General features: G+C 38.7%; 1 protein-coding gene across 2 annotated transcripts in view; it reads right to left on the bottom strand.

Moving 5' to 3' along the window:
* Nucleotides 1-343: 343 nt before the first annotated feature.
* Nucleotides 344-26,747, bottom strand: part of osbpl9 (oxysterol binding protein-like 9) — a 99,907-nt gene continuing 73,503 nt past the window's right edge. For both annotated transcript variants that reach the window (XM_061888834.1, XM_061888835.1), the window contains 14 exons: nucleotides 22,155-22,259; nucleotides 21,762-21,921; nucleotides 21,549-21,661; nucleotides 21,364-21,482; nucleotides 21,192-21,277; nucleotides 9,471-9,651; nucleotides 9,308-9,392; nucleotides 7,054-7,164; nucleotides 6,904-6,967; nucleotides 6,697-6,837; nucleotides 6,530-6,608; nucleotides 4,169-4,260; nucleotides 3,944-4,079; nucleotides 344-1,564 (listed from right to left, as the gene is read on the bottom strand). In XM_061888834.1, the coding sequence (XP_061744818.1) occupies nucleotides 1,490-1,564; nucleotides 3,944-4,079; nucleotides 4,169-4,260; nucleotides 6,530-6,608; nucleotides 6,697-6,837; nucleotides 6,904-6,967; nucleotides 7,054-7,164; nucleotides 9,308-9,392; nucleotides 9,471-9,651; nucleotides 21,192-21,277; nucleotides 21,364-21,482; nucleotides 21,549-21,661; nucleotides 21,762-21,921; nucleotides 22,155-22,259 (1,547 nt within the window). In that variant the 3' untranslated portion in view covers nucleotides 344-1,489. The remainder of the gene's footprint in view (nucleotides 1,565-3,943; nucleotides 4,080-4,168; nucleotides 4,261-6,529; nucleotides 6,609-6,696; nucleotides 6,838-6,903; nucleotides 6,968-7,053; nucleotides 7,165-9,307; nucleotides 9,393-9,470; nucleotides 9,652-21,191; nucleotides 21,278-21,363; nucleotides 21,483-21,548; nucleotides 21,662-21,761; nucleotides 21,922-22,154; nucleotides 22,260-26,747) is intronic.

Genomic DNA, 26,747 nt, shown 5'->3' with positions numbered 1-26,747 from the left:
TGAATACTTACTTACATGTGATTTCTAAAAATACAATATTAAAAAAACAAGCAAAACCTTTTCACCTTATCCTTATGGGGTATTGTCTGTAGAATTTTGAGGTCAAACATTTTTGAAAAAGGCTGTAACATAAAATGTGGGAACAGTGATACATTGCAATGCTACAGCAGCACAATGACATCTCTTAAGTGTATCTATATTTAATTACTCAAGTATTGTCATTTCTGTTAAGGTCTACACACGTTTGTGGGATTAAGAGTTCTGGATTAATATTAAAAGGAATGTTAGGGACCTAATACTGAAGCAAATACATCCAGATTTAAGCACATATTCTTTGGCGTAGTCAGGTGAAATTTGTTTATTATTGTATCTCATCAATCGCATTTCAATCCAACTTCTATGTTACTGTAAAATAAAGAAATGAAAAACTTTTTGGAAGAAACAAAAAGGTGTCGTCGGAAAAGCATCACCCTCATCGTGATTTATGAAAAGAAAACTAGCAGCGATATATAAAAAAAACAGCAGCAAAATTCGCAAAACCGTTTTTGTTTTTTTTGGTCAGTCGCACCCTCCTCCTTCCCCGAGCAAGGCGATCAATTCATCGTGAAGAAAATATCCTCGACATGGGCAAGTGGTCTGGAAAAAGAACAACAAATCCACAAACAGTCTTTTGTTCATACAGTCAAATACTTCCAGATGACAAAAACATTGTTTGTTCTGTGTGCACATCAAAGTCTCTTAAGCCTCTTCTCCCAAACATTGTTGATTACCACTAGATTGCATATTATATACCATTGGTTGCTATATGGCTCCTGTGGGGCTTTACTGTGCAAGATTACACCGGAGACAATGACACCTAAATTGAAATGGGAGCAGAACAGCAAACATGATTGGTACCTTAAGATGGGACATTTCAATATGCGCTAGTATTTTACACTATTGTCAGGAAAAATAAAGTTAATAAAATAAAATAAAAATAATATTATATGTCTCATACATATATCTATATTTATATATAAACAAGCTATATAACGAAATGCGGGCAAGCATAGAATGTCCTTCCCCACCGAGTTAAGGTTTTAAGGCTGTCTGACATTTTGAGGGGGCTGCGGCTTGCTTTCTTCAGTCACCAGATTCCCTGAGATGCCAAGCTTTGTTTTATATGTGTTAAGATTATTGTTCGATGTCAACACTTTACAAAAACCTATGAAGGAAGTGGCCTCAGTTGGAACGCAGAGGCCAAAATCACAACCAGAGGGCACCCGCTTGAAGGAGTTACTAAATCACCTTGGAAGATATTTAGCTGCTTTTCATTTAATATCATTCATTGCCGTTGTTTTTACAGTCGAATGCAAAGCTGTGTACAGAAAGCCCTCTGCCGTCAGTCAGTAGAAGGCTTGGAGAAGAAAGTTGCAAAAGAGTTCTTATGAAGACTCTACAATGTGTACGATACCTAATGCATGTGTGTTTGTATTGTGTGTCACTCCATTCACTGCCTTGGAGAGGCTAGTCTCTTTAAGAGCGGCTCGTCATACACCCAACACTCCCCATCCTCGTGGAATAGCTGCAGACACACAGAGAACATTATTATACTGGATGTCACACACGTGTTTCTCTCATGGCATTTTAATATGTTTTATACAGTACACCTTCTCATTCAATGAGTTTTCCTGACTATTTACATTGTAGATTGTGACTGAAGGCATCAAAACTATGAATGAACAGGTGGAGTTATGTACTCAACAAAAAAAAAGGCAAAATAACTGAAAACATGTTTTATATTCTAGTTTCTTCAAAATAGCCACCCTTTGCTCTGATTACTGCTTTGCACACTCTTGGCATTCTCTCCATGAGCTTCAAAAGATAGTCACCTGAAATGGTTTTCACTTCTAGTTTTGATGCCTTCTGTGACCATCTACAATGTAAATAAATTAAGGAAACGCAGCGAAATGAGGTGTGTTCAAACGTTTGGGCTGTACTATATATATATATATATATATATATATATATATATATATATATTTGAATGAAATATTTAGATTTTCATCACATCTAAAAAAAAAAAACTAAAAATGGCAGTGATAAATTGTTAAATTTTATTTAAAAAAAAGTCCAGCACCCTCATTCTGGAACAAATTTTGCAATTTCTAACAAATTAGAAAATCTGCCAATGTTTGTTTGTGGTAGACTATTACGGAATTACATAACGAGGTGAAAATGAAATACATAATTACATAATGCGTCGTTACAGGGGTACACTGTTTTTTATATTTGATGAAGATAAAAATGTTGTTGGGCCTGGGGACAAATGGATTTGTTGAAACTGTCAACAAATAGTCTGCGTTGTCATTAATTGTTTTTCCGGACGGTAACGAGTCAGGGCGGCCACTCGCCACAACATCACAGGTGAAAACATGTAAAGTATGGGAACATTTCACCCTAATCTTGTTAAAGACATAAATACCTTACTTGATTTGCAAAATGGACCAGGCTTTTTATTGCAGTACTTCTGTGACACGGGAACAATCAGCTGCATTATGTCAGTCGATCTCAACTCGGTAAAATACTTACTCTGTTACCTTGCTAGCTAGCAAACAAGTAAGAGACCAAGTCGTGTGAAAAATTGATTTAACTATAATTTTCCGCCAGCTACACCTTATGAAAGTTTCTTTATCCAAGTTTTTTTTTTAAGTTCGCCGAGAACTTAAGTGTGAAGCAGTGCTGGCACAATAACAAAGGTCACTCACAGACATACACACGAACATTTGGCACCGTGGCGTCGATATCATAAAACAAATATACAATCGGTTAGAAAGATAGAATTAGCAGAAATAATAGTCTATTACAGAGGTGTTGTTGTTTTCACTGAGGGCCACGTCACAGTTATGTTTGACCCCAGAGGGCCGCTTCTAACAGTGAATACTATTATTACACCATTTCTTATGCATTTTATTAGTAGATTTTTTAAAAACTAAAATATGAAAAAAAATATGGTAACACTTGTTTCTTTTTGAGGAAATTGGATTGCTTTGGTGTGTTTTTATTGTTGCTGTCTTTTTTTTTTCATAAACAAATATATTTAGTTTTTGGCAGCACTGGGCCTCTCCTCGTTTTTAAATAGACAATGGCTTACTATTTATTTTGGTTTTTGTAACAGCCTAATGAGCGGCAGAGTAACTGTATAAACAAATATTTCTGAATGAATTTGTCATCTTTGTTGGTTAAGACATGCCAGAATATCTTAAGCTGAATTTAAAAGCACATGGTTAAATTACAGCCATTAAATAGTTTCATGCTTTATAACGGTGTTGCGCAGTGGGAGAGTGGCCGTGCGCAACCCGAGGGTCCCTGGTTCAATTCCCACCTAGTACCAACATCGTCACGTCCGTTGTGTCCTGAGCATGACACTTCACCCTTGCTCCTGATGGGTGCTGGTTGGCGGCTTGCATGGCAGCTCCCTCCATCAGTGTGTGAATGTGTGTGTGAATGGGTAAATGTGGAAGTAGTGTCAAAGCGCTTTGAGTACCTTGAAGGTAGAAAAGCGCTATACAAGTACAACCCATTTATCATTTATAATCAGATTTGTCGACTAAACATGAAGATAATCGTTGACTAGTCAGCTATCAAAGTAGTTGTTAGTTGCAGCCCTAGTTGGGATGCTTTCCAGGAATGCTAGCGAAAGGAAGTTTGCCTTGACAGTTAGTAGCAGGAAAAGCACATTTTAGGTTGTACACTGTATGTTAAAAGATAAACTGAGTTTTAATCCTTTTGCATGTCTGGTAGTCCATGATTGAATTTTATCGCTTTAACAGCAACACGTCTAAAAGTTTCATGGTGGCAAGTATTGAACGTGATTGGACATGAAAACAGGAGTTCAAAACATTTAGGGAGAAAATATTCAAACTTTAACTGCGGGAGGTGAATATACGACCGCTAGCCTCACCCGGGTCTCCCACTGCTGCTCATTCTCCTTCCTCTCTCTGGCTTCCACTCTCTGCTTCTCCTCCAGCCGGTGTTTGGCTTCTGTTGCAGAGTCGATGTCTTTGAGCTTTAGGTTCAGCGTCACATCTCTCCACAATCTGCAAAGTGGGTGGGAAAGGTTGAAGTTATCAGTTGGGTTTCAAATACAAACGATACGTAAGATTACTAAACAGTTTTAATGACACACCTTCGAGACTCGTACGCCAGCTGGTCTTCCAGCTTCCTCACTTTCTTCTTAATGATGTCCATTCTCTTTGTGTCGATAAATGCTGTGTTCTCCTACAATACAGTTGATATACAAGGATTAAAATTTGCAGAGAAGTCGCAAAATTGTGTGCAAATGCTTAGATTCGCTGCCGGCGAGCCAACGTTTCAAAGAATAGAAGCACGACAGGCTGTGGTAAATTTTGACATTTCATCCTGAGAGGCTGCATACTGCTAAATGTTAAATGTTACAAGGATGCAGTAATGATGAATCTGCTCAATTAATGCGAATACAGCCAGTGGTGAGTCGTTAAGGCCAGCAAGGTATTCTCTGCTGATCTAACATAACTAGAAATCATGATCATAATGAAAGAAAAAGTCATTTTTTATTTACTTTCCCTAAATATCTTTTGTCTCTTACTTGCGATTACATTTTCCATTACACCCAATAAAGTTACATTTGATTTAGGTTTGACCAATTAAACGTCCTACTAGATCCTTAAAATGAATTGGACCATGAATGACATAAATGTTGATGGGTTATTTAATAATGCACCAAAATGTTAACCTGACTCTCGGATCTGGGACTTCTCCATTGAGCTTTACGACAGATGGAATCATGTACACAGCTGCATTGACTCTGGACTTGATGAAACACAGTGGACCAAAAACCAGCAGCTGACATGGCTCCCCAAACCATTGCTGACTGAGGGAACTTCCGTTGTCTAGAGTTCAGGAGTGGCTTGACCATGGGAATATGGCTATAGAAGCTGTATCTGTTGAAAAGCTCTATGGAGATGATGATTTCATTTTCCAGCATGATCTGGCACTTGTCCACAATGCCAAAACCACCAGTAACTGGTGTACTGACCATGGCATTACTGTCCTCCATTGGCCTGCCAACTCCCCTGACCTGAACCTCAGAGAATTTGTGGGTTATTGTGAAGAATAAGCTGAAAAACACCAGGCCCGATAATGCAAATGAGCTAAAGGCCGCTATTGAAGCATCCTGGGCATCCATAACACCTCAGCAATGCCACAGGCCGATTACGTCCATGCCACGCCGCATTGATGCAATAATCCGTGCAAAAGGATTCCCAACCAAGTACTGAGTGCATTATTGTGACATTTTCAAATGTTTGATTTTGTTTTGCTGTTATAAATCTTTTTTTTTTCTTTGTTCTGAGGAAATACTCAAATTTTTTGAGATAGGATTTTTGAGTTTTCTTAAGCTGTATCCCATAATCAGCAATATTAAAATAATAAAAGGCTTGCAATATTTCAGTTGATGTGTAATGAATCCAGAATGTATGACATTTTCATGTTTTTAGTTGCATTACAGAAAATAAAGGACTTTATCACAATATTCAAATTTTCTGAGACAGTCCTGTATACTTCGGAGCGACTTATGTGGGAAATTATTAATACATTACCGTAAAATATTAAATATTATTATTTATTGAATTCGCCTGAGCTACGAAGAAAATGTCCGCAATCGTCACACACATATCAGCAATAAGAATTCGGTGGGGGCGGGTCATGGCAGAAATGCATTCTGGATCATGGTATGCTAACTGCTTGCTATATGCTATACGCTACTGCCGGAGGTATTAAAATGGATTACATCAACATTGGCAGTAACTTATGAAAACTTAGGAGGACTGAAATAAAATGGCACCAAAAAGGAAATCATATACTGCAGATTACAAGATGGACATCGAGAAATATGCTGCAGAGAACAGCAATCGAGCAGCAGAAAGAACGGACGCTAGCGGGGCGCATACCAAAGGCGACACCGAGAAAGAAAATCTCATTGGATTTAATCATCGGGAGTGAAAAGATTGTTTGGTAAACGTATAGCATGTTCTATATGTTATAGTTATTTGAATGACTCTTGCCATGATTTGTGTTGCGTTAACATACCAGGCACCTTCTCAGTTGGTTATTTGTGCGTCATATAACGCCCACTTAATCAGCCTGTTGTTCACTATTCTTCATTTGTTTTAAATTGCCTTTCAAATGTCTATTCTTGGTGTTGGTTTTTATCAAATAAATTTCCCCCAAAAATGTGACTTAAACTCCAGTGCGACGTATATGTTTTTTTCTTTCTTTATTGTGCATTTTCGGCAGGTGCGATTTATAATCCGGAGCGATTTATAATCCGAAAAATACGGTACATGTTCATTCCAATCAGATATTGTTTTCAAAGAGGTTGTTGTCTTGGAGTTTCAAGTGTGCAGTGTGTAATTCTTATGACACATATTAGTGTAAGTGTGAATACTTGACTTGTCCTCTCTGAGCAGTCACATACTTAATGTATTTTAAAGCTTGAGCGAGAACTCACTCCAGTGGCCCACTTGGCATACATCACTCCATTCCATTCGCCTTCAATAGAGCAGAAAGACTTCTTATCATTCGGTGCACTGCAAAATAAAGAATATCATGGTCATTAAAAACGCCAGAGAGCTTCTTTTTTTTCATAGGCAATAAATATTTGAGTAGTCTCCTTACAAAATCTCAGCTGTGATTCTGTGCTTCTTGCCTCCGTAGAACGGTTTTGTGTGGAACACAATGTTTGCACTGTAGCCCGTTTTGGAGCATGAAATGTTGCACTCGCCACCTAACTCCACCCAGGGCACAGTCAGAATGGACCTGCACAGATCGACAAAGGTCAGTCAAACCTGCATTGATGATATGGCTGTGGAGAGTGATACGCACCTGCCATATCCGTTAGGGAAGTTGAGGATATAATGTTCATCATGTTCTAAACATGACACGCAGCCTGCATGGAGAATGTAATGAATTAGCACAACAACAACATGAAGCCAAAAGAGAAACATGGGCATTAAGAATGCAGAATTAGCATACCTTGGCCAATATTATAAACACCTATGGACATGCCCAGGAATTTAGACTTGGTCCAGATGTGAGCATTGAACTGGATCTTCTTACTTGAACATTCTGCGTAGAATGCAGAAACTGCAGAAAGAGAAAACAGAAAAAGCACTTATGTGGGGCGCCTACACAATAAAAAAATAAAAAAAGGGGTTTTAGAAAACAACCAATAACTATGCATGTTTTGCTTTCATCATCATTTCTTCTTATTCCTTTCATGAAAATGCATATATACAAGCCATGTACAGTTGACACTTTCATTGTTTTTGCTTCTTATACATTTCCATGATCAGAAAGGAGCAGATGAAAGAATACTATTCTTATATTTATCTGTCCCCTTTTTGACACAAATTATTTTAATTACTTTATAACTGTCCCCTCCACCAACACCCGAACTCCAACATACTTTGTAATTTTCGTTTAAGCATTTTAACAATGACACGTCCAAATCAAAATCAAAAATTAGTTTGATATAATTCCAGTTGTCTCTTTTTTTTAACTCTTTTTAAATTCAAAGATATCCTTGCAACTTTTTAAGTCTGTGTTTAGAGAATTCAATGCTTTCACACCAGCAACAGACAAGCACATTTCTTTCAGATTTGTTCGCATTCTTCGATGTTTAAAATCATACAGCCTTCTGTGGTTCTCATCTTCAGACGTGAACACATAACTTTTGCTAGTCCTTCGGAAGAACTTTATTTTTAGCTTTGAACATCACTAATAGAGTATCCAATTCTACAATAAATTTTAGTTTTAATAATCCTGCCCTAATGAGTGGATTAGTATGGTCTCTATATACCACTGTAAAATTGATACGGATTGCTCTTTTCTGTGAAAGAAATAAAGGCATTATGTTGCTGTATGTATTTCCTCATATTTTTGCACAATAATTGAAATAAGGTAGAATAATTGATCAATATGACATTGTCATTGTATTATACGGGAAACTGTATTCAACCTTGTTCAAAAATAAATAAGCTTTTAGATACCTTATTTTTCACATGCAATATATGAGCTTCCCATGTCAACTTTTCATCTAAGATGACCCAAGAAATCAGATTTCAGACACCTTCTCAATTTTCATATTGTTTATGGATAAACTAACATCTATCTTTCTTTTATTACTGAATACCATACATTTGGTCTTTTCCAAGTTTAAAGATAATTTATTTACATCAAACCACAATTTTAGTATAACCATTTTCTCTTCAATATTATCGGCTAAGATTTTCAAGTCATCTCCTGAAAAGTATCAACTTGTATCGTCTGCGAATAATACGTACTGTAAAATTTATTTTATATATAAAATAAAAAGTTTGGATCCTAAAATCGAACCTTGTGGAATTCCACATTCATAATTCATACATTCTGACCTATTACGGTATCATCTATCTCAACATATTGCTGTCGTTGTTGTTAATAGCCGGTTAACCAGTCCAGTGCAACTCCTCTAACTCCATAAGTATATAATTTAGAAATGAGAATTTGATGATCTATACTGTCAAATGCCTTCTTTAAATCAATGAACCTATTGTGTATTTATTTTGATAAAATGCAGTTGTAATCTCTTCAATAATGTTCATGATGGCCAAGCTCGTAGACCTATTTGATCGCAATCCATATTGATTTTCATTTAATAATTTGTTTTTCAATAAAGCAGTCTAATTTATTAACAAACAGTTTTTCAGGCACTTTTGAAAATTGAGATAGGAGAGATACTGGTCTATAATTGCTTTCTCACAGCACCTACTCAAAAATGAACAAACAAGGAATGTGAAGAATGTAATACGAATAGGCACAAGAAGTGGGCTCCTGTGAGCGTTGTTTTAATATTAAAAGAGGCTATTAGTTACCATCACATAGCTTCCTATAGAAGAATGCTAATGTTCCAGTTTTCGGTATTATGTCCTCCATATTCTTCGGGCTTTTCGCACACAGTAATAGAAATTTAAAGCATACGTAACACACACAATAACTTTGTGTGTTGTAAGCTAGGAGAGCAATATTAGCTACTAAAGTTGGCTATCACTGAGTTTTGCCTATAGTGTCAACAACATGACTGCAAATTGTTAGTTGCTTCTCCGGGACTGCTTTTTTGTGTGTGTGCTTGTCCAAGCCGTGTGTGTGTAAATGAGACAGCAGGTGAATTACAGTCATGAACGCCGGACAAATTTCTTGGGCCGGTGAACCAGCATCATGTAATTAGCTAGAGACGAAGGTCACTCACTAGGTGGGTGATGAGAAACCTGCTCTGCCACAAAACTGATACTGTTTGCTGAAGACCATGGGACAGGACCTTCTGATTGTGTGTCCTGCAGAGGAGGAGAAGAACATGACTAACAACAAACCATTAAAATAATTATAGTTGGTAGTGGTGGGGGTAATCTCACAATGTGTGTTGGCGGCTCGTCAGTCTTGCAAGGCAAATCCCAATGGCAGAAGAAGACCTCTCCCAATATGGGGTTGTAGGGCTTCTTGGCCACAGAGCCTTTCCTTCCCGCATGGAAGGCAGAGAGGTACCATTTGACCACCTGGACCATGCGCTCACCGGGCTCTGGCTGCTCTGCGATACTGGGGAAAAAAACAAAAAAATTCTGTGACCTCCAAATACCTTGAGTCTCTTTTCCAGCAATCAGTCCCTCCAGGAATTTGAGCTATTTTTTTTCAAGGATTGTGGTAGCAGTTTTTTAAAAGTTTGTGCAAAAGTTGCAAAGTCTATGGCTGTTCTCATTCATCCAGGTCATTGTATTCTCAGGGCAATCAATCAATCGCAACTGGACTGTTCAGTTTGTCTTAAAAAACAAAAAAAAACAGTTCACTGCTTGTATGAGACAGACTTCGGTCAGAAGTTGCAATGTTTTAAGGCCTATTTTTCTGAAATAAAATTGCATCATATTGTGATTTTATCAATTTAATATCCATCCATCCATTTTCTACCGCTTGTCCCTTTTTGGGTCGCGGGGGTTGCTAGAGCCTATTTCACCTTCCTCTCGGGCATAAGACGGTATCAGTGTTTTTTAATGTCCTTTGCAACTATGGCACACTGCAATACATGGTTAAATAAAGTAAGTATTTTAAGAGCTTTTATATTTTATTTAAAAAGGGGCCTTATTAAGCAAATACCAACTTTTGTAACCTGATGGTACCTGTTTATGTGTATTGGGATTATCATCGGGATTCCCATAAATTCCAAAAATTTGAAATCATACCGCAGAGGCACTGCAGGGATAACTATAAAACAATCTGGCCATTCTCCACACTTCCTCCAAACGAGCAGTTTAGAATTTAGGTTGTCCTGTGACGTTATTTGCTCTGTCTCATCAGCGGATATCTCCGTATATGAAAAAGTACTACCCAGAGAGCTTAGTCGAGTTCGCTATTGTAGTCCTGGCTGTAGTGTTTAAGCTCCTTTTTAGCCATACTCTTGTGGGGCAGACAGGCTGGTACACGCACATGCATCCTTCCGCTGTTGCCATTTCTAATACAAATTAGCGTATATTTATATAGTTAAATCTATGTTGGTTAGTAGACTAGCTATGAAAGGTCTAAAAACTACTACACAGATAACTAGGAGAAGACCCAGTCCAAATAGAACCACGTAAATAAGACCGCCCACAAAAAGGCACATGCTTGAGAGACGGTCAGAAAGCAGTTTAAAAACGGGATGTAAAAAAATGTGTTTTAATCTGTTTTCGATTACTTATGTGTTTTAAATGTAGAAAAGAAAATCATAATATGACCTTTAATGAACGTTTTGTTAGAAGTTATTTACGTCCCATCTTAGTGAGTCAGTAGTCAGGCAGAAGCAAGAGAATAAAACCGTACAGTTCGTTATATTATGTCGGTAGACAGATTACAAATACTGTAATCTGTCTACCGACCTGCCTTACCCAGCCAAAAGCAAAAAACGTCAGCAACGATGACCCCTTTTATTTGACTGTTGTGCTATCAAGCATATTTTATGCTAACAAACCATACTCTACCAGCATTAAGGTACTTATCCTTGTTTCTCCAGGTGGTCTAATGCGGGAATTTGAAGTACCGTTTATCAAGGGAGAGACACATTTGTGGATCAAAAGGTTGGACATTTTGGGCAGCAGCAGTCCTACGCAGGGTTGAAACTGTTCCCACAAAAAGCCACCGGTACTTAGACCACTATTTAACATAAATTAACTTCATGGATAAATGGATGGTCAAGGAACCTTAAGCAACTTTATCCATAACAAAAAAATTTGGCCCCAATCCACGTTTGATGCGGGATGAAAAGCAATGGAGGCGAGGATTAGTGATGATTGTTAGGAGAGTCTTAATTGTCAATTCCAACTGGTATGACAGTTCTGATTGCATCAACTGGAAATGGGAACACTCTTCTAAATGTCTGCACTCGGTGGTCAAAGAAAGACTAAATCCAAGCCCAGGTGAGAAGCAGGGGCGGTTCAAGGCATGCTTATATGAGGGGGCAGTCAGAAATGTGACGGGGGCATCATGTGTACACATCATGCTCCAGCACTTTTTTTTCTGTGCTTATAGTAACGATGCTTTCTTCATTGAAGTGGGTCTTTAGCTATGTGTCCAACCCCATCCTGGAGTAGTGGATTGCACTTTGTCAGGCCTCTACCTTCAGACCTGTCCAACTTGGGTGTCCCACCTGAAGACTAAGCTCCTGCTGGTATAGCTCTTACGGTCACTAAGGCACGCAAACCCCCTGACCACAATAAGGTGGCAATCCCTCAGGGGGGGGGGGAACAATAACAGCGCTGCCATATTTCCGACAGGGGAAACAGAAGCAGGCGTCTCGCACAACAGAATACTCTAGCCATGGTCGTGTGCGGTACCAGGCAGGATTGAATGATCTTAATGTTGTACCAAATGCACGCTTTGTGTAGCCACCCTGTATTGGCTGAGATGGTGTGTTGCCATTTAAGTCACTGGGTAGCTGAGCAGGCTGCTATGGGAGAGTGCTTGTTGGGGGGACGGAGGGAGCTGGTGCAGGAGAAACAGTGCTTGCTGGTGCTAAAGGTGCAGTATTGCTATCTGCTGTCCCTGATGTACTAGCAGTAGCGTCATTGCTACTACTACATGCAGGAGCAGGACTACACTTTTTAAATGCTCTGAAAAATGGATGCATTACAGAGCATTAACTTTCTCTTTGTGAGCTGCTGGAAGCTGGACCAGAAAATAAGTAAGCCTGAACAACAACAGAAAAAACCCGCTGTGATTACATGAAGAAAAACAACAACAGTGCAGGACTACAGCCTGGGGCGGGGCTTTACGTAGGGGTCTGTCAGACACAGGTCACTTGTCTTCAGTTTGTCACATGCAGTGGACGTGGGCACTCATCTGGGCACAAAATTCATTCACTCCAATGTATGCGTGTTGCCCACTTGCTTGTAAATTGATGAAAACGGCTCTGTTTTTGTTTTTAGGTGTCTTGGTCATATCAAATGAAACTTATAATTTGTTCCTTACAAAATGTAGATTGAAACATTAAAGGTTGACTATGTAGAATTACAAGAAAAACAACAGAAAAAGAATTCCAGCAGTCGATTGCCAGACCGTTGCTAAGTAAAACGGGCCGTTGCTAGGGACTCCGCTCTGAACAGAGGACAGCAGAGGAGGACTGCTAACCTTGTTTAATTTTTACAGTCATTAACAGCATCAATGACTTGTAGCTTGTTACAGGGACAGTGGAGGCTCTCTGCCTTCCAAACCACTGCTGCTCAGAGCTTCCGCTGTCAATGCTCTCGTCATGTTGTAAAAAAAAAAAAAAAAAAAGGAACTCCGTACCACCGAAAGTCCGCGACGATAAACGTGTTTATGACAGAAGACTACACAAATACACCCTTCCTAACAAGTATATGATAAATGTAGACAACTTTTCCTTTTCTTTTACTTTCATACTGCAACAGTGATTGGATGTTTACTGAGGGCTGAGGGGTGTGTGCGGGTGTGTGTCTGCTGCGCAGCCTGTGGAATGGTGAATACACGCACAGCGGAGGGAGGGATGAGAGGGAAGCCGACACTACTATATCGTGTGTGTCCCTTTTTCGGCGGATTTTTCCGCTAGTGCAGATAATTTTGTCAACTTGTAATGTAGTAATTTTGTGAGTTTATTCAAATTTGCTTTCTCAAATTTTGATTTGAGGGGGCAAGACATTTACTTAAGGGGGCGCTGCCCCCTCGTAGAGCCGGCCATGGTGAGAAGACCTACAGTCATAGCAGGTTGGTGTGGAGCTCTGTGACTGCACACTGAGCTCCGCAATCCTAGTCACGTCCCTTGTGTTCATGAGCAAGACTTCACCCTTGCTCCTGATGGGTCGTGGTTAGGGCCTTGCATGGCAGAACCCGCTATCAGTGTGCAGATAGTGTCAAACTGCTTTGAGTGCCTTCAAGGTAGAAACGCGCTATACAAGTATAATCAATTTACCATTTCACAAATCGCATGACAAGCAGACACATGATATAGCACTTGCGCGTGACTTCCTATTTCTGTGATGTTGCCGTTACAAATTCCTGGATCCAGTAAAAGCCTTGTGTTTAACCTAACTGCAAAAGAACACCTAGCGGATCCTGGACTTCAAACTCTATTTGGCAAATAACCTGAGGCCTTACGTAACAAGCTTGCTATCGTACAAAAACCTGGCGTACGTCCTCGTTCACAGCAAATACGAGATGTATCAAGACAGATGTTGACGTGGAAATGTGCGTTGCCTCACGCTAAATTTGTGCCTGACAGGCTGTGGATACTTTGGCAACACACAGAGGTAGTCATTTGGCCTATGCCAGGATTTCACTTAAACAATGTAAAAAAAAAAAAAATGAGGCAAGGACACAATATATATTTTTTCACCAATGCATTTAGGGTTTAATATTCATATTTCTGAGGACGTCTACTAATTCGTATAGGCGATCATTTTGTCACTGTGTTTCTGTGACTCTAGCGGGCAGCAGCAGAAACTGGCGGTTGCCACACACTGGCACCTCAGAGACCGGAGAAGACTTCACTTCTATGGCTGCTACTGCGAGAAGCTCTCCTGTGTTTTAATAATAACTTGAGTAATCCAAAAAAATATTTAAAGTCTTTTGTATCCTTTGTGATGTGCTAGCACGTTTACATTTAAAAGATTGCAAGATTACATCTTTTCGTCCGCAGGCACTGAGCCCTGTGCTTGAGGGGGGCAGGGGCGACACAGGGGTGAGGAAAAAAAGGGACAACTCGCCCATATCCAGTTGCAGCGACTATATCCTTTTAAACACTCGTCTATATTGGCGATGTACATCCATTGTTTTCCTCACTTTTTTCCTGAAGCCTGACCATTTCATTTTTATTTCAGCCTACAGTTCCTGAAGTAGACAACAATTTCAACCTGCTGGCAATCCATCCAAACACAAGAAACAAACACCTCATACTGACTTGTGATTGGCCACAATGCACAGATAGCTAATTCCAATATGTGTACGGGCAATCAATTCCACGTTGATTGCAATGTAACAAAGAAATGTGCTTGGATCTGTGTGGGTTCACACTTCCATACATCTGAATTTTTACTCACGTACGTTTTTTTTCTGAATTCGGATGTACATCTATTCTTAATGTGAAATCTGCTCAAGTCTAGTTATAGTAGGCCCCTGCTGAGCTACAGAGAACTGGTCAACAATTTCAGGGGAGTGCAGCTGCAGATGACAGCGAGGGGAGTGAAGAAGAATCATGAGCCAACAATCAAAAAGAGAAATGCACAAGCATGGGTCAAATAATGACAGTGCGCCAGGCACATGCCAGGGATGGTAGACTGCACCCATGCAGAAAAGGTGCCGAAACTAAAGTTACATAAGCAAACCATACTTTTGTACATGCGATGCATTAATTGCAAGAAGATACTACAATGAAAATTGAACATGAAAATTTAAAAAATACAATAAAATTGTGAGTTGTCGTTTTAGTTCCAAGGAGGTAATACATCACAAAATACGTAGAAAAATACTAATTGATTTCATACACAGATAGGGTTGTACAGTATACCAGCACTTAAGTATTGTAGTACTAATGACCTAAAAAATTTACTATAATGTCTTTGAATGCCTTTACTATTTTTTTTCACCCGCAAGCTACCGTGCGGCGGTGACACTGCCGAGTGGGGGGCGCAGGTTTGTCAGGGCGCACACACACAGCGATACAAGCAGAAACAGCATGGATAGGAAGACGGAAAAAAAACAAGTAACTCTACTGGATAATAAAGTAGAGGTATTTGAGCTTTAAAACAAACGATAGAGTTTATTTAAAACATCCCTCACCGAAGATGACAATCCTGTATTGCACTTAAAGGCCTACTGAAACCCAGTACTACCGACCAGGCTGTCTGATAGTTTCTATATCAATGATGAAATATTAACATTGCAACACATGCCTATACGGCCGGTTTAGTTTACTAAATCACAATTTTAAATTTCCTGCAGTTTCCTATTGAAAACGTTGCGGAATGATGACGCGTATGATGACGCGTGTGGCATGATTTATGTTTGGTAGTTTTTCTGTGTTAGTCTGTTTCCTGGGTGCACCCTCTTTCCCTGGTTACTGTCTGTTTCTATGGGCACTAATTCTCCTCACCTGTCTCAGTTTTGCAATTACTGTTCCCACCAGGTGTTTTGGTTCATCACCTCCCTTTATAGTGTGCTGTCACCCAGCAATAGTTGCTGGGTCAATGTTTGCTATAGACAACAGTTACTTTTCTCCTTTTTTCTCTCCTCGCATCTAGTTTCCTTTGTAGAGTCTAGCCTTCTTCGTTTTTTCACCCTTGGGGACATTTTGGTTTTGCTTAGCTCCACGCTGGTTAGCGTCCTCAGTTTGTATTTTTTTATATTGCTTGAAATACATTGAAATAACTTCATCCTACCTCCACGCTGCTCCTGCTTGCTTGCTGCGTCGCTAAGGAACACAAAAATCACAGCCATGCGTCCTCGAAGACATAACAGCGTGTTTGTGACGTTATTGGTTGGAGGAGACATGTTAGCCCAGCAACACTTGCGGCTAAAAGTAGTCTCTTTTCATCGCGCAATTACACAGTATTTTGGACATCTGTGTTGCTGAATCTTTTGCAATTTGTTCAATTAATAATGGAGAAGTCAAAGTAGAAAGATGCAGGTGGGAAGCTTTAGCCACACAAAAACATGGTATTTCCTTGTTTAAAATTCCCGGAGGTGAAGCTTTACGATGGATCAGAGCGGTCAAGCGAACATGGTTCCCGACCACTTGTCAACTGGCAGGTTTTGGTGAGAAAATTGTTGTAAAAAGTCGCCTCTTACCGGAGATCAGCGGAGCTTCTGTCCTGCTGCAGCTTCGTGACTTCTCTCAGAGACTGGCGTCAACACACCCGTGGACACACCCCTCCGACTATCAGGTACTATTTTACTCACTAAAACACTAGCAACACAATAGAAAGATAAGAGATTTCCCAGAATTATCCTAGGAAATGTGTCTAAAAACATCTGAAATCGCTCCCAATGCAATCGCCTTTTTTTTTTAAACTTTATTTATTTATTTTTTCTAGTCCTTCACTCTAAATTTCCTCATCCACGAATCTTTCATCCTCACTCAAATTAATGGGGAAATTGTGGGTTTCTCGGTCCGAATAGCTCTTGCTGCTAGAGGCTAACATTATAAACAATGTGAGGATGTGAGGAGCCCTACAACCCGTGACGTCATCGTCTGCTACATCCAGTAAAGGCAAGGCTTTTTTATTAGCAACCAAAAGTTGCAAACTTGATCGTTGATGTTTTCTACTAAATCCTTTCAGCAAAATAATGGCAAAATCGCGAAATGATCAAGTATGACACATAGAATGGACCTGCTATCCCCGTTTAAATAAGAAAATCTCATTTCAGTAGGCCTTTAAACTTATGTAAACATTTAAATAACAAGCATCCAGATTTACACAAGGAGTTTAAAAAAACGACAGGTAATAATGTAGTTAGCTAGCTCCCCTGCTGTGCATATATGGATATGTAGACGCACATACAGCTGGTTGGCTTGTTGCCAATTATTAGCGCTAGGGGTGTAACGGTACACAAACATTTCGGTTTGGTACGTACCTCGGTTTAGAGGTCAGGGTTCAGTTCATTTTCGGTGCAGTAAGAACAACAAAATATATATTTTTGGGTTATTTATTTACCAAATTTGCAAAATCTTCCACCAAAAATATTTTTCTTAGTGGAATATTTGATGTGAAGTAATCGGAACCTTGGATAGGTCAATAATTCATAATAACATTGATTTTGATTCAATATTACGTTTTGAGCAATGACAGTTTGAAACAAAAAAAAACAGCTTTGTTTTATTAGTCAACATTGCAACTTTTTCTAAATTACATTTAGCCTTCAAGCTTTCATTTTTGTTATGTTTTTTTATTTTATTTTAATAGAATTTTTAGACTGTGCCGTGGGCCTTTAAAACATTAGCTGTGGGCCGCAAATGGGCTCCGGGGCACACTTTTTACACCCCTGCTATAGATAATAAAACATTAAATCTGATAAATCAATGAATAAAAAGCAGAGCCTGGAGACTCATGCGTGTTCATCATAACTCTCTCGCTCTCTGCCCCTCCCTCACGTATGCTGCTGCTGCGCGCACAATTTGTTTTGTTTTTAACCCCTTCTTAACCCTGAACGTACATTGTTAATACACGCAACCATAACTCAAAATGGCGGACATTTGAGGCATTTAAGAAACTCCGCCCGGACAGCCCCGCAAAAGAAGACAAGTCCGGTGAAAAGAGGACGTATCGTCAGTCTATCCTAGACCGATCGCTGCTAGCACTGGACATGTCCTCTTTTGCTAGCATGCTAGCAGCAATCAGGCTAGGATAGACTGACCATACGTCCTCTTTCCCCCGGACCTGTCCTATTTTGCGGAGCTGTTAGGGCAGAGTTTCTTACATGCCTAAAATGTCCGGCATTTTGAGTATTGTTTACGCTACTTAATATGTCCGTGTGGAAACTCGTTCGGTACACCTCCGCACCGAACCGAAACCCCTGTACCGAAACGGTTCAATACAAATACATGTACCGTTACACCCCTAATTAGCGCAGTCAAAACCGCCATTGCAGCATGAAATAATACAAGCGAAGATGGAAATGACTGAATTTTGTAACAAATTACCACAATTTCCGCAGTGTTTTATCTTTAAAAATGTGTGTTTTACCTCCTACATGTGTTATCTGTGTAGTTTCAGCCATATATATAGATTTTTAGGTATTTACTATTTTTTGTATTTGCCTTGAAGCACAGACCAAGCGTGGCAACCATAAATCATTAAGCATTTAATACAATGCCAGTAGAGCTTTCTGAAGAAGCTCTACTTTACTTCTTTTCAGAAGAAGAAACGCTTGGCGACAGGCTCGTTAGTTACTTTTCTACTGTTTCCCACACATTTCATGGCATGGAAATGTTTTTTTTGGCTTTTCAGCTTCCTGCCTGTTCGCCATGATGCCGCAAGGCGCGTCTCTGTTTATCTTCTGCAGCTTCTTGGTGAAATATAGATTACTGTTTGAGTAACATTTGACTTACTACAACTCTTGAGCAAGCTCGGACACAGGCAACTACTGCCCCTGTCGTCCCGGGTGAGGAGTCAGTTAAGCTAGAACTAACCAGCCCCAGGCTGAAAATTTCCTACACACATAGCGTTTCTTATAAAATAAAACATAACTCACAAAATGTTTTTTGTAGTGACTGTGGCAAATTATGAAGTGTAAATCTATCACAGCACCAATCAAATCATCACATGATCCCCACTATATCAATTCCTAGATGTGATCAAAATTATTTAAGGTGCACAATAAGAAACAGACGTAATGTTATTAACATCAGCACTACGGATACCATTCACAATAATGCCTCAAAACAGCCCACTACCTACAAAATAGGCTTTTTAAACATCAGATCATTGTCTCCCAAAGCGTTATTAGTTAAGGAGGTCATTAGAGACAACCACCTCAACCTCATTGGTCTCAGGAAAACTTGACTAAAACTAAATGAATTTTTTCAACTTAACGAGGCATCTCCTCCTGATTATAAGACTGGAAATATTGCCCTTCCCCTGAAAACGAGTGGAGAGATCGTACTAGCATCCGTTGAAAACCTTAACCTTAGCCCTAACCTAAGTAATAAATATAAATAATTTGAGGTACTTAATAACTACTAATAACCAATGTTTTAGCAGCCGCAACATTAATGCTGTCACAATTACTACTCTTACTGGCCTACTGCTCTCGGTAATGGCACCATTACCGAATTATGTAGGCTCTATCGATAACCTCACCGACAACTTCAATGATGCCTGCAAAAAGCTAAAAAACTTTAACTATCATGTAGAAAGCTGGAACGTAAAGGTTTTCCATCAAGCATGGCGTGATAGTTCAATTACTTATAAACACGCTTTACCTTAGCTAAAACAAATAACTACTCCAATCTCACCCGCTGCAATGAAAACAATCCTAAACATTAGCATCGCAAACCTAAGGGATTTCTCCCAGTAGTTCCACACACTCGGGTGATGACTTTACACAATTCTTTACCAAGAAATTTTAACTAATTAAAAAGGAGATTAAAGATCACACGTCCCAGCTCTAACTGGGTTCTAACAACACAGATACGAATGTATGTATGACATGTATTGCCCTCCAAAATAATCTCTCTCTTTTTGAAGAAATAACAGACGAACTCCTGCGACTCGTAAATAGGACAAAACAAACATGTTTACTTGACCCACTTCCTGGGAAACATAAGTAGATCGGTGTAATATTAAGACTATCCATCAATCCATTTTCTACCGCTTGTCCCTTTTGAGTTCACTGGGGGTGCTGGAGCCTATCTCAGCTGCATTCGGGCAGAAGGCGGGGTGCACCCTGGACAAGTCGCCACCTAATCACAGGGCCAACACAGATAGACAGACAAGATTCACACTCACATTCACACAGTGGTGCCAATTTAGTGTTGCCAATCAACCTATCCCCAGGTGCATGTCTTTGGAGACATATTAATTTAATATTAATATATATATGATATATATTAATATAATTATATCAGAATCAGAAATACTTTATTAATCCCCGAGGGTGAAGAGAAAAAAATAAAATCGGTCTAAGCATGGGCCCCAGGAGAGGGGGTCCAGACTGAGGCCAAGGGAAAAAACAACTCTTATTAATATTAAGACTATCAGTGTTAAATATTATTAACTTATAACATTCCTCTGGTACTGCTCCCTGAGCATTCAAAACAGCAGTTATTCATCCTCTGCTCATAAGACCTAACCTCAATGCTGACCTCATTGTAAACTACTGGCACTCTACTACTCCCACCTTCCCTTTATCTTGAAAATCCTCGAAGAAATTGTTACACAGCAGCTAAATGAACACTTAGCATCTAACAACCTCTGTGAACCCTTTTAGTCTGGTTTCAGGGCAAATCACTCTACTGAGACAGCCCTCATAAAAGTGACTAATGATACGCGGTCATCAAGGTTTTTTATTGTGCCTTTTGGGTTGACTTATTTCTTGCCCTGATGTGGATGTCGCTGTAGTTCACACAGCCTTTTGAGGCATTTGTGATTAAAGGCTATTTAAAAAAACTTTGATTGACTGATTAGTTTCTATTCTATTTTAATCTTATCCTGAAATTTGGCAGGCTATTTGTAACATATACAATTGTAAATTGTACTTTTTTAGTACAGTAAGAAAAGCCCAATGTGTTTCATTCCTTTTAAATTGAGTTTCAAACTACTGAAATTGTTCTCTGAGTGCAATAAGAAACATAAGTTTAATTTATTGTAATATTTTTAGTTGAAATTAAGCCAGTAATGCCATTTTTTGTGGTCCCCTTTTTTTACAAAACTATCGAATCTATCGATATACATTTTGGGACTGACACCAAAATATTGGTATTAGGACAACCCTAATCTCAGCGTATGTACCCATTTTACAGCACCCAAACATATTTTAGGAATTGGGGTTGTGTTTTGGTACCTTTTAAGAAGTTTGACAATAGAAATGTTTGTACTATACTGAACTAAGCTGTACTTTACCGCTTAAACCACAACAGATGTGAGTTAAAAGATGGTTACCTTACAAATAAGTCGGGATGTGCAAAGAAGTCAGCATACATTTCTAACAAAGATCTCCTTTCAAGGATAAAAGTAGGCAACACCACCTGTGAATTATGATGGGGACAAACAATCCACAGATGTTAGTGGTGAAATCATGCTGTAACAAAAAGTTTGGAGACAGACCAGTTACCTTGGTGAGATCCATGCCCAGACGGACTTGGGAGAGTAGATGCATAATGACACTTTTGTGCTCTTCCACGGACTCCCCCTCGCCTTCATCGTCACGATCGTCATGGGTATCGAATGTATCTGAGCACAAGGTTGCCTCTTACAGTCCCAGACAAAAACACTGGGCATATCATGTCTGATTTTTACCTGCATCTGTGATGCCATTGGACATGGACGAGTTGAGGGTATCCGCTGTTTCCGGTCTTTTCAACGTTGGTTCTTGATTATTGAGGGGTGAGGCAGCTTGGGCTCCTGGGGGACTGAGGGCATTAAGAGGGGAAAAGTGTGAGAAATAAAGCACAGAGAACAAATAGTCACTTAAGTGGCATAGTCTGCTCCTGTTGCAAATGAAAGACTCACTTCATGCAGTGTTTGGGGGACGTGGTGCTCTGGTAGAACTCGTCTGCGTCGTAGAATTCATCCTCGCTGGACGAATACGAGAAGTCTGGCACTGAGTGCAAGGGAAGGGGGATGTGAGCTGGGGAGGTGACACCACTGTTGGGGCCTGATGGGCCGCTCCCTGACAGAGGGGCAAGATAAGTGAGTGTTAACAAGGATCAAGTAAACAGGTCATAGAGACTGATGCAGTGGTGTCATGCACTATTACAAGGTCCTTTATTTCTCAATTTTCTGACTGATCAACACAGAAAACCATGTAGCAGGCAATTGAACATGTTTTAAAATACAATTTCTCACACTTATTTCAGCATTTTTTTAATGCATTACTGTGGACAAATACATTTAGGAAGTTACCTGTGCTATTAGGAGTTGGGGTCTGAAGACTGCCCATCACTGTGACAACAGGACCAACAGGTAATGTTGAGGGCCGCTGGTCTGATTTGCACACCTGAGATGTATCTTTTGCAAAAAAAAATTAAAAGGTAAGTAAATATTAAAGAAGAACTGCCCTTTGTAAATAATTTTTTATCACTTAAAATTTGTGGGAGGACAAGAACACACGTCTTTCTATTTTTTTTATGCGGTCTAAATCGCAAAATACTGCTACTGAATACAAATATTTTGCTATTGGGATTCATCTATTCCACCGACAGAGCCCCACCAAAAAACATCCAAAAACTGCCAACAATCTCCCATATATATGCCGTGACCTACATATTAAACTACTTATTTAATTAATTAGTAGTAGTTGTCCTTACTGGAAATAGCCAACGATTGCAATGCGGTCTGTGAAATCAAGGAACAGTTCCGGTAATGCTTGAAATGACCAAAATACTGTAAACAACATGTTTTCATGAATGTGCCTTACATACAATTTATACGTATAGCATGGAGGTTTTTGGAGGTTTTTAGAGAACTTTATTAGTGGAATATTAAGTATCTCAATTACCTGCATTGTGAGCTGCCTCGTCTTTGCAGTTTTTATGAATGATTTTATTTATAAACTGAAATTAGAATGTTCTAATTTTAGGACTTTTAGGTCTGATAGATTAGTAGATATCATCTTGAAAATATTGTTAGTGTTGGAAGTAAAATAAAGGACAACATATATATTATCTATTAATATTTTTCCCCTATCAATCTGTTTAAAGTCAAAATAGATATCACGTTTTGGGTGTGTTCAGCATGCAAAAGAAATCACAAAAAAAAAAAAAGTAATTAATATTAAAATATAAGAGTTTACATTCCTCTAAAGGACAGACTTGGTTGGAACCAAATATAAAACAACATTATATATTTATATACATACATACATGCATAAATACATATACACATATATTTATATACATACATGCATAAATACATATGGCGACTTGTCCAGGGTGTACCCTGCCTTCCGCCCGATTGTAGCTGAGATAGGCGCCAGCGCCCCCCGCGACCCCAAAAGGGAATAAGCGATAGAAAATGGATGGATGGATGGATGGATGGATATATATATATATATATATATATATATATATATATATATATATATATATATATACATATATATATATATATATATACATAAAGATACATACATACATACATATATATATACATCTATCTATATATATATATATATATATATATATATATATATATATATATATATATATATATCTATAGATGTATATACACAGTGGGGCAAAAAAGTATTTAGTCAGCCACCGATTATGCAAGTTCTCCCACTTAAAATGATGACAGAGGTCTGTAATTTTCATCATAGGTACACTTCAACTGTGAGAGACAGAATGTGAAAAAAAATATCCAGGAATTCACATTGTAGGAATTTTACAGAATTTATTTGTAAATTATGGTGGAAAATAAGTATTTGGTCAACCATTCAAAGTTCTCACTTACGGAAGGAGGTTTTGGCTCAAAATGTCATGACACATGGCCCCACTCATTTTTTCCTTAACACGGAGCAATCGTCGTGTCCCCTTAGCAGAAAAACAGCCCCGAAGCATGAGGTTTCCACCCCCATGCTTCACAGTAGGTTTGGTATTCTTGGGATGCAACTCAGTATTCTTCTTCCTCCAAACACGACGAGTTGAGTTTGTACCAAAAAGTTCTAATTCGGTTTCATCTGACCACATGACCTTCTCCTAATCCTCTGCTGTATCATCCATGTGCTCTCTGGCAAACTTTAGACGGGCCTGGACATGCACTGGCTTAAGCAGGGGGACACGTCTGGCACTGCAGGATTGTATTCCCTGTCGGCGTAGTGTGTTACTGATGGTAACCTTTGTTACTTTGGTCCCAGCTTTCTGCAGGTCATTCACCAGGTCCCCCCGTGTGGTTATGGGATTTTTGCTCACCCTTGCGTGGAACCCCAGATCGAGGGAGATTATCAGTGGTCTTGTATGTCTTCCATTTTCTGATAATTGCTCCCACAGTTGACTTTTTCACACCAAGTTGCTTGCCTATTGTAGATTCACTCTTCCCAGTATGGTGCATGTCTATAATTCTTTTCCTGGTGTCCTTCGACAGCCTCTTGGTCTTGGCCATAGTGGAGTTTGGAGTCTGACTGTTTGAGGCTGTGGACAGGTGTCTTTAATACAGATAACGAGTTCAAAAAGGTTACATTAATACAGGTAACGAGTAGAGGACAGAAGAGCTTTTTAAAGAAGTTACAGGTCTGTGAGAGCCAGAGATCTTCCTTGTTTGAAGTGACCAAATACTTATTGTCAACCATAATATACAAATAAATTCTTTAAAATTCCTACAATGTGAATTCCTGGATTTTTTTTCACAATCTGTCTCTCACAGTTGAAGTGTACCAATGATGAAAATGACAGACCTCTGTCATTTTAAGTGGGAGAACTTGCACAATCGGAGGCTGACTAAATACTTTTTTGACCAACTGTATGTATGTATATATATATATATATATATATATATATATATATATATATATATATATATATATATATATGTATACAGATACATATATATATAAATATACACAAACATATACATATATATATACATATACATATATATATATATACACAAACATAAATATTAGGGCTGCGAATCTTTGGGTGTCCCACGATTCGATTCAATATCGATTCTTGGGGTCACGATTCGATAATATATCGACTTTTTCGATTCAACGCGATTCTCGATTCAAAAACGATATTTTTCCGATTCAAAACGATTCTGTATTCATTCAATACATAGGATTTCAGCAGGATCTACCCTAGTCAGCTGACATGCTAGCAGAGGAGTAGATAAAAAAAACATTCATAATTTTAAAGGACAATGTTTTATCAACTGATTGCAATAATGTCAATTTGTTTTAACTATTGAACGAACCAAAAATATGACTTATTTTATCTTTGTGAAAATATAAGACAGTGTGTTGTCAAGCTTATGAGATGCGATGCAACTGTAAGCCACTGTGACACTATTGTTCTTTTTATTTTTATAAATGTCTAATGATAATCTCAATGAGGGATTTTTAACCACTGCTATGCTGAAATTATAATTAATATTGATACTGTTGTTGATGATATTCATTTTTGTTTCACTACTTTTGGTTTGTTCTGTGTTGTGTGTCTTCTCTCAATTGCTCTGTTTATTGCAGTTCTGAGTGTTGCTGGGTTAGGTTTGGTTTTGGAATTGGATTGCATTGTAATGGTATTGCTGTGTAGTGGTTTGTTGGATTGATAAAAAAAAAAGAAGAATAAAAATAAAAACAAATTGATTTTAAAAACAATGAGAATCGATTCTGAATCGCACAACGTATTTGATTCGATTCGTATTCGAATTGATTTTTTCCCACACCCCTAATAAATATACAGGTACATATATACACATACATATATACATATAGAAACATAAATGTACATATATACAGATACAAATATACAGTATATATATACATACATATACACACACATAAATATATATATATATATACATACATATACAAACCCCGTTTCCATATGAATTGGGAAATTGTGTTAGATGTAAATATAAACGGAATACAATGATTTGCAAATCCTTTTCAACCCATATTCAATTGAATGCACTACAAAGACAAGATATTTGATGTTCAAACTCATAAACTTTATTTTTTTTTCCTGCAAAATATTAATTAACTTACAATTTCATGGCTGCAACACATGCCAAAGTATTTAGGAAAGGGCATGTTCACCACTGTGTTACATCATCTTTTCTTTTAATAACACTCAATAAACGTTTGGCAACTGAGGAAACTAATTGTTGAAGCTTTGAAAGTGGAATTCTTTCCCATTCAGTCGTATTTTACGCTTCATAATGCGCCACACATTTTTGATGGGAGACAGGTCTGGACTGCAGGCGCATTTTTTTTTACGAAGCCACGCTGTTGTAACACGTGCTGAATGTGGCTTGGCATTGTCTTGCTGAAATAAGCAGGGGCGTCCATGAAAAAGACGGCGCTTGGATGGCAGCATATGTTGTTCCAAAACCTGTATGTACCTTTCAGCATTAGTGGTGCCTTCACACTGTTACCCATGCCTTGGGCACTAATGCTTCCGCATACCATCACAGATGCTGGCTTTTGAACTTTGCGTCGATAACTGTCTGGATGGTTCGTTTCCCCTTTGGTCCGGATGACACGATGTCGAATATTTCCCAAAACAATTTGAAATGTGGATTCGTTTGACCACAGAACACTTTTCCACTTTGCATCAGTCCATCTTAGATGATCTCAGGCCCAGAGAAGCCGGCGGCATTTCTGGATGTTGTTGATAAATGGCTTTCGCTTTACATAGTAGAGCTTTAACTTGTACTTACAGATTTAGCAGATGTATTTAGTGACAGTAGTTTTCTGAAGTGTTCTTGAGCCCATGTGGTGATATCCTTTAGAGACTGATGTCGGTTTTTGATACAGTGCCGTCTGAGGGATCGAAGGTC

Source organism: Nerophis ophidion, linkage group LG26 (genome assembly GCF_033978795.1).
Source record: "Nerophis ophidion isolate RoL-2023_Sa linkage group LG26, RoL_Noph_v1.0, whole genome shotgun sequence".
In the NCBI taxonomy this organism is placed as follows: domain Eukaryota; kingdom Metazoa; phylum Chordata; class Actinopteri; order Syngnathiformes; family Syngnathidae; genus Nerophis; species Nerophis ophidion.
The sequence above is the reverse complement of the archived record's forward strand: the minus strand, read 5'-3'. Positions and strand labels throughout refer to the sequence as shown.